The sequence below is a fragment of the Pristiophorus japonicus genome, chromosome 10 (assembly GCF_044704955.1).
Source record: "Pristiophorus japonicus isolate sPriJap1 chromosome 10, sPriJap1.hap1, whole genome shotgun sequence".
Taxonomy (NCBI): Eukaryota; Metazoa; Chordata; class Chondrichthyes; family Pristiophoridae; genus Pristiophorus; species Pristiophorus japonicus.
The window spans coordinates 191,708,227-191,716,740 of NC_091986.1; the positions used below are offsets into that span (position 1 = coordinate 191,708,227).

General features: G+C 46.7%; 1 protein-coding gene across 10 annotated transcripts in view; it reads left to right on the top strand.

The window, feature by feature from the left end:
- LOC139275246 (inositol polyphosphate-4-phosphatase type I A) overlaps positions 1-8,514 on the top strand; it is a 248,985-nt gene that overhangs the window by 196,639 nt on the left and 43,832 nt on the right. For 7 of the 10 annotated variants that reach the window (XM_070892436.1, XM_070892431.1, XM_070892437.1 and 4 more), the window contains one exon: positions 1,753-1,785. The exons of the other annotated variants lie outside the window; for them this stretch is intronic. In XM_070892436.1, the coding sequence (XP_070748537.1) occupies positions 1,753-1,785 (33 nt within the window). The remainder of the gene's footprint in view (positions 1-1,752; positions 1,786-8,514) is intronic. 10 annotated transcript variants of the gene reach the window in all.

Consider the following 8,514-nt stretch of genomic DNA (forward strand, 5'->3'; position numbering starts at 1 on the left):
GCTTTAAAGTCCAACTTTTGTCCTGTTGCATTGAATACTGCATGCTGTGCGATGAGCTTGCTGCCTTAAATAACTCTAGGTACTTGCTCCCACATCTGGGCATTTTTAAGCTTTTTTTTAGAAAGAAATGACAGGATTTTTATTCAGTTAAGTGTTGACTGTTTTTGATGGTCTTCTTTTTATTTACGCTATTGTGTCCCAGAATTATTTTTGTGGCTAGCTAAAGCAATTCTCTAAATGCATAATAATTGCTGGTGTTTGGAATGATTAACTATACTTTTTTTTAAAAATTGAGGTCATGAAAACCCTCTTGTTTTCCTCCTTTTTCTCTTCTGCAGGTCATGGTAAGGCATGAGCCTTCTATGTATGGCCTGTTCATTTGTCAACCAGTCACTGGTGGACTGGGGTAACTACACTCCTCCCATTTTCCCTCACGCTGTGGGAAGGTCAGCATCTCTCCATAGCGTGGTGTGGAAAGAGTGGACAAGCCTGCATTCTTTCAATCCATAACACTATGCTGATGCCCCAGGTCCTTGTGTAACCTCAATTATTTTTTTAGTATCCACTTTGATCTTTTTTTGTTGTGGATAATATACTTCTCATTTATTTTTTGTGCAAAACGTTTCTAATAATTTTCTTGATAAAAAGAAATGACTGAATTATTTTATGCAACACTTGTTTTTGGCTTCAACAATTGATACAGGCTAATAATTGCAGGTTCCAGATGAGTAATAATATAAAAGTGTACCTGTCGGGTTGCCTTTTCCTTTATGGCACTTTAACGCAAACACCCCTACCCTGTAGCCAGTTATAGAACTGTATCCGAGAGCAGTTGAATCCAGGTTTATATTTTGTGATAGGGTAAACAGCAGAGCGAGGGACTCCTCCAGGAGGGAGAGAGGAGAATTGAAGGGCCCGTCATTGCATGCTGCTCCTTTGCATCTCCTCATAGCTGGTTGCGCATAATTACTGGCATAGGCTTGGGAGCATATCTCCGATCAATCCCCTCAGTTAGGGAAATTGAAAGGTATGAATGGACTTCAGTGAGAATTAGGGGAAAAATTAAATTAAATTTAGATATTTTGACCTCTCCTGCACAGTTTATAAAATCTGAAATTTGTATGTGGATGCAGATCAAAGCAATTTCTATCCGAAGTTGTGCCTAGTTTTTGGCATTTGCAAATCTGAGAGGAATATTAAATGAAATCCTAGTCAAAAGTTAATTTATGGTGGAGATGACAATGCTCATGAATATTATTTTTTTTATATAGTTGCACAATGTTTGGAGCAATATAAAATATTATGTACAGTATATAACAAGTTACATCTTAACACCCTATTTCAAACTATTGGTTGTTGTGAAATGGAAGTTTAATATATTTAATGAGGGTGATTATAGTTTTCCAGTAACCAAAAACTACAAAAAATTCATTGCTTTGTTTAAAATATTTGAGTGCTGATGTAGCAGTGCCTTCGATGTAGGACTTTTGATGCTATCTTGCCCATTTTGGAGGCGTGTTTCATTGGTTGAAGACAACCTCAAACATGTTTTGTTTGGAAAATGCCCAGGTGTAGTCATTGTTGCACTGAAATGCTCTTGCTCTTTGATTCAGTTTTGCTTGCTGCTTTGTCAGAGCTGAGTGCATAGTACCTCATTGTAAAATACTCCAACAAAAAAAGCAAGTAGATCTGCTTGTCAGTAGATAAAGTGCTGCTTCCTAATCATGCATGTGCACCTCCATTTCTGTGCAGATTGCCACTCCACTGCAGAGGAGCCTACTGAAGGTATGTGCGTTTTCCAGGCCCTTCCACCAGCCAATTTCTGCTTTTTCATCCCTGACCTGGGTTGCAATAAATGCATCATGTTTTTGCACATAGATGCTTCAGCTAGGATGTTTGGAAAAACGGACCTATTTAAAGTATATTGGTTTGTACGTGTTGTTTCTGGAACATCACGACTTAACATAATTTAATCACAATTTCTGTCTCGTGCTATGAAGAAAATTTTGTTTAAGCTTTTTACTTCGATTTTGTAATGGAAGTGCCTAGCTCCATTGTATTTCTTTTCATTTATCTGAAAATTTCTGAAAGTCAGAAGAGCAGGGCGAAGAAAGGGCTCTGATTTTCTTTGTAACGTTAAATACCGAGGGGTAGGAGGAAGAAGCTGGACAAATCCCTCTTTGGGTGAGAGAGATACAGTAGCCTATTGGTTATGTTGGTGAACTGGCAGTCTAGAGGTCATGAGTTGAAATCCCATTGTGGCAAGTTGTGAAATTGAATTCAATAAATCTGGTAATTTGTGGGATTGGCACCATAAAAAATGACCTTGAACGCTCCCATTTTCTTGTAAAAACCCAACTGATTCACTAATGTCATTTGGGAAAAGCATTTTGCCACCTCTCCCTGATCTGGCCCACACATGACTCTCATCCCACACTACATGGTTGACTCTTGCCCTCAGGGCAACTATGCTGGTCAATAAATGCTGCCTTGCTAGTGTCACCTACATTCATAGAAACATAGAAATTTACAGCGCAGCAGGTGGCCATTTCGGCCCATCATGTCTGCACGGCCGACACAGAGCCACATGGCTCTTGGTCAGCAGCCCTAAAGGTTAGATATAAACCTATGAACAATGACGGAAAGGCAAAGAGTACCCAGCCCAACCAGTCCGCCTCACCACAACTGTGACACCCCATATACTAAAACGTTCTACACTCCACCCCAACCAGAGTCATGTGCTCTCCTGGGAGAGGCAAAAACCAGATTAAAAACACAGGCCAACTTAGGGAGAAAAAATCTGGGAAAATTCCTCTCCGACCCGTCCAGGAGATCGCCCTGGCCGTATTCTATTCCCTGCAGTACTTACCATTATATCTGCTCCGTCCAACAAAATGTCATCCAGTCTAATCCCAATTACCAGCTCTAGGTCCGTAACCCGGCAGGTTACGGCACTTTAAGTGCCCATCCAACCATCTCTTAAAAATGGTGAGGGTTTCTGCATCCACCATTCTTCCAGGCAGCGAGTTCCAGATTCTCACAACCCTCTGCGAAAAGAAGCCCCCCCCTCAAATCTCCTCTAAACCTTCCACCAACCATCTTAAAACTATGCCCCATTATAATAGACCCCTCCACCAATGGAAATCGACCCTTACTATCCACTATGACCAGACCCCTCAATATTTTGTACACCTCAATGGGTCTCCTCTCAACCTCCTCTGTTCCAATGAGAACAAACCCAGCCTATCCAATCTGTCCTCATAACTAAGGGCCCAAGTTTCGGGCCGTGCCAAGAATGGCGCAACCCCGACCTGGACGCCCGTTTTTCGCGCCCGAAAGTGTGCCAAAAAAAATACCTTCAGATTCTCCGGCTCCCTGCAGGTCCTTTGGAGCTTGGCGCGGCGCAGCACGAGCTGTGGGGGGCAGAGCCAGGTCCCTGCGCTGAAATCAGTGCCGGGACCGCTACACATGCGCGCTATAGTGGCTGTGCATGTGCAGTAGCTCCAGGCGCCCGAAACTATGTGGGAGGGGCCCGAAGCACGCAGCCCCTGGCCCTGGCCGAATGGGCTCACTGGGGCGGCGAAGATCAGGCCGCACCTCCCTCGTCCAGCTCCTGCTCTGGCTCCAGCTTCCTCCCCTGTTCAGCTGGCTCTCTCAACCACCCCCAGCTCCCGCTCCGCTCCGCTGCCCGCTTCCCCCGCCCTCCCAGCTCTGCCCCCCACCCCCTGCTTCCCCCGGCCACCTACCTTTAACTCCGGTCCGCTCCCTCTTCCTTCGGCGGGGCCTGCCCTCCTGGCATATTGCTGGGGGCAGGCCCCGCACGAAGTCTTGGGCCTGGCTTCTTCACGTTGGCTGGGCCTGTTCAGCCTCCTCCCCTCTCTCCTCTCCTTCCCTCCCTCCTTACCCCTCTCCTCCTCCTTCCCTCCCTCCTTACCCCTCTCCTCCCTCCTTACCCCTCTCCTCCCTCCTTACCCCTCTCCTCCCTCATAGAAACATAGAAAATAGGTGCAGGAGTAGACCATTCGGCCCTTCTAGCCTGCACTGCCATTCAATGAGTTCATGGCTGAACATGCAACTTCAGTACCCCCTTCCTGCTTTCTCACCATACCCCTTGATCCCCCTAGTAGTAAGGACTACATCTAACTCCCTTTTGAATATATTTAGTGAATTGGCCTCAACAACTTTCTGTGGTAGAGAATTCCACAGGTTCACCACTCTCTGGGTGATGAAGTTTCTCCTCATCTCGGTCCTAAATGGCTTACCCCTTATCCTTAAACTGTGACCCCTGGTTCTGGACTTCCCCAACATTGGGAACATTCTTCCTGCATCTAACCTGTCTAAACCCGTCAGAATTTTAAACGTTTCTATGAGGTCTCCTCTCATTCTTCTGAACTCCAGTGAATACAAGCCCAGTTGATCCAGTCTTTCTTGATATGTCAGTGCCACCATCCCGGGAATCAGTCTGGTAAACCTTCGCTCCACTCCCTCAATAGCAAGAATGTCCTTCCTCAGGTTAGGAGACCAAAACTGTACACAATACTCCAGGTGTGGCCTCACCAAGGCCCTGTACAACTGTAGCAACACCTCCCTGCCCCTCTACTCAAATCCCCTCGCTATGAAGGCCAACATGCCATTTGCTTTCTTAACTGCCTGCTGTACCTGCATGCCAACCTTCAATGACTGATGTACCACGGCACCCAGGTCTCGTTGCACCTCCCCTTTTCCTAATCTGTCACCATTCAGATAATAGTCTGTCTCTCTGTTTTTACCACCAAAGTGGATAACCTCACATTTATCCACATTATACTTCATCTGCCATGCATTTGCCCACTCACCTAACCTATCCAAGTCACTCTGCAGCCTCATAGCATCCTCCTCACAGCTCACACTGCCACCCAACTTAGTGTCATCCGCAAATTTGGAGATACTACATTTAATCCCCTCGTCCAAATCATTAAAGTACAATGTAAACAGCTGGGGCCCCAGCACAGAACCTTGCGGTACCCCACTAGTCACTGCCTGCCATTCTGAAAAGTACCCATTTACTCCTACTCTTTGCTTCCTGTCTGACAACCAGTTCTCAATCCACGTCAGCACACTACCCCCAATCCCATGTGCTTTAACTTTGCACATTAATCTCTTGTGTGGGACCTTGTCGAAAGCCTTCTGAAAGTCCAAATATACCACATCAACTGGTTCTCCCTTGTCCACTCTACTGGAACCATCCTCAAAAAATTCCAGAAGATTTGTCAAGCATGATTTCCCTTTCATAAATCCATGCTGACTTGGACCTATCATGTCACCTCTTTCCAAATGCGCTGCTATGACATCCTTAATAATTGATTACATCATTTTACCCACTACTGATGTCAGGCTGACCGGTCTATAAATCCCTGTTTTCTCTCTCCCTCCTTTTTTTAAAAAAAGTGGGGTTACATTGGCTACCCTCCACTCGATAGGAACTGATCCAGAGTCAATGGAATGTTGGAAAATGACTGTCAATGCATCCGCTATTTCCAAGGCCACCTCCTTAAGTACTCTGGGATGCAGTCCATCAGGCCTTGGGGATTTATCGGCCAATCCCATCAATTTCCCCAACACAATATCCCGACTAATAAAGATTTCCCTCAGTTCCTCCTCCTTACTAGACCCTCTGACCCCTTTTATATCCGGAAGGTTGTTTGTGTCCTCCTTAGTGAATACTGAACCAAAGTACTTGTTCAATTGGTCTGCCATTTCTTTGTTCCCCGTTATGACTTCCCCTGATTCTGACTGCAGGGGACCTACGTTTGTCTTTACTAACCTTTTTTTTCTTTACATATCTATAGAAACTTTTGCAATCCGTCTTAATGTTCCCTGCAAGCTTCTTCTCGTACTCAATTTTCCCTGCCCTAATCAAACCCTTTGTCCTCCTCTGCTGAGTTCTAAATTTCTCCCAGACCCTGGGTTCGTTTCTATTTCTGGCCAATTTGTATGCCACTTCCTTGGCTTTAATACTATCCCTGATTTCCCTTGATAGCCACGGTTGAGCCACCTTTTGCTTTTTTATTTTTACGCCAGATAGGAATGTACAATTGTTGTAGTTCATCCATGCGGTCTCTAAATGTCTGCCATTGCCCATCCACAGTCAACCCCTTAAGTATCATTCGCCAATCTATCCTAGCCAATTCACGCCTCATACCTTCAAAGTTACCCTTCTTTAAATTCTGGACCATGTTCTCTGAATTAACTGTTTCATTCTCCATCCTAATGCAGAATTCCACCATATTATGGTCACTCTTCCCCAAGGGGCCTCGCACAACGAGATTGCTAATTAATCCTCTCTCATTACACAACACCCAGTCTAAGATGGCCTCCCCCCTAGTTGGTTCCTTGACATATTGGCCTCGAAAACCATCCCTTATGCACTCCAGGAAATCCTCCTCCACCGTATTGCTTCCAGTTTGGCTAGCCCAATCTATGTGCATATTAAAGTCAACCATTATAACTGCTGCACCTTTATTGCATGCACCCCTAATTTCCTGTTTGATGCCCTCCCCAACATCACTACGACTGTTTGGAGGTCTGTACACAACTCCCAGTAACGTTTTTTGCCCTTTGGTGTTCTGCAGCTCTACCCATATTGATTCCACATCATCCAAGCTAATGTCTTTCCTAACTATTGCATTAATCTCCTCTTTAACCAGCAATGCTACCCCACCTCCTTTTCCTTTTATTCTATCCTTCCTGAATGTTGAATACCCCTGGATGTTGAGTTCCCAGCCCTGATCATCCTGGAGCCACGTCTCCGTAATCCACCTTATTACGGATACTCCATGCATTAAGACACAAAGCCTTCAGGCTTGTTTTTAACACCCTTTGTCCTTTTAGAATTTTGCTGTACAATATGGCCCTTTTTGTTCTTTTTCTTGGGTTTCTCTGCCCTCCACTTTTCCTCATCTCCTTTCTGTCTTTTGCTTTTGTCTCCTTTTTGTTTCCCTCTGTCTCCCTGCATTGGTTCCCATCCCCCTGCCATATTAGTTTAACTCCTCCCCAACAGCACTAGCAAACACTCCCCCAAGGACATTGGTTCCAGTCCTGCCCAGGTTCAGACTGTCCGGTTTGTACTGGTCCCACCTCCCCCAGAACCGGTTCCAATGCCCCAGGAATTTGAATCCCTCCCTGCTGCACCACTGCTGAAGCCATGTATTCATTTGTGCTATCCTGCGATTCCTACTCTGACTAGCACGTGGCACTGGTAGCAATCGCGAGATTACTACTTTTGAGGTCCTACTTTTTAATTTAGCTCGTTGCTCCTTAAATTCGTTTCGTAGGACCTCATCCCTTTCTTTTACCTATGTCGTTGGTACCAATGTGCACCACGACAACTGGCTGTTCTCCCTCCCTTTTTAGAATGTCCTGCACCCGCTCCGAGACATCCTTGACCCTTGCACCAGGGAGGCAACATACCATCCTGGAGTCTCGGTTGCGGCCGCAGAAACGCCTATCTATTCTCCTCACAATTGAATCCCCTATCACTATCCATCTCCCACTCTTTTTCCTGCCCTCCTATGCAACAGAGCTAGCCACGGTGCCATGAACTTGGCTGCTGCTGCCCTCCCCTGATGAGTCATCCCCCTCAACAGCACTCAAAGCAGTGTATCTGTTTTGCAGGGGGATGACCACAGGGGACCCCTGCACTACCTTCCTTGTACTACTCTTCCTGCTGGTCTTCCATTCCCGAGCTGGCTGTGGATCCTTCTCCTGCGGTAAGACCAACTCACTACACGTGCTACTCACGTCGTTCTCAGCATCGTGGATGCTCCAGAGTGAATCCACCCTCAGCTCCAATTCCGCAACGCGGTCAGTCAGGAGCTGGAGGCGGATACACTTCCCACACACGTAGTCGTCAGGGACACCGGAAGTGTCCCTGAGTTCCCCCATGGTACAGGAGGAGCATACCACGTGACCGAACTCCCCTGCCATGACTTAACCCTTTGATGCACTTAAATTGGCAATAACAATGTTAAAAGTTACTGACTGATATAAAAAAGAAAGAAAAAGAAAAGCTACTCGCCAATCACTTACCCCCTTGGCTGTGACGTCACCTTTCTGTTTCTTTCTACTTCTTTTTTGCCCTCTCCCTGTAGCTGCACCGGCTAGCCTCTCCACGCACCTCCCGATGCCTCTCGCGGCCTTTTGTAGACCTCTCGCTGACCCCGGATTCACGCCTCTCCTCGCACCTCCCGACGCCTCTCGCGGCCTTTTGTAGGCCTCTCGCTGACCTCTCTCGTCCCTCCTTACCTCTCTCGTCCCTCCTTACCCCTCTCGTCCTCCTTACCCCTCTCGTCCCTCCTTACCCCTCTCGTCCCTCCTTACCACTCTCCTCCCTCCTTACACCCCTCTCCTCCCTCCTTACCCCTCTCCTCCCTCCTTACCCCTCTCCTCCCTCCTTACCCCTCTCCTCCCTCCTTACCCCTCTCCTCCCTCCTTACCCCTCTCCTCCCTCCTTACCCCTCCTCCTCCCTCCTTACC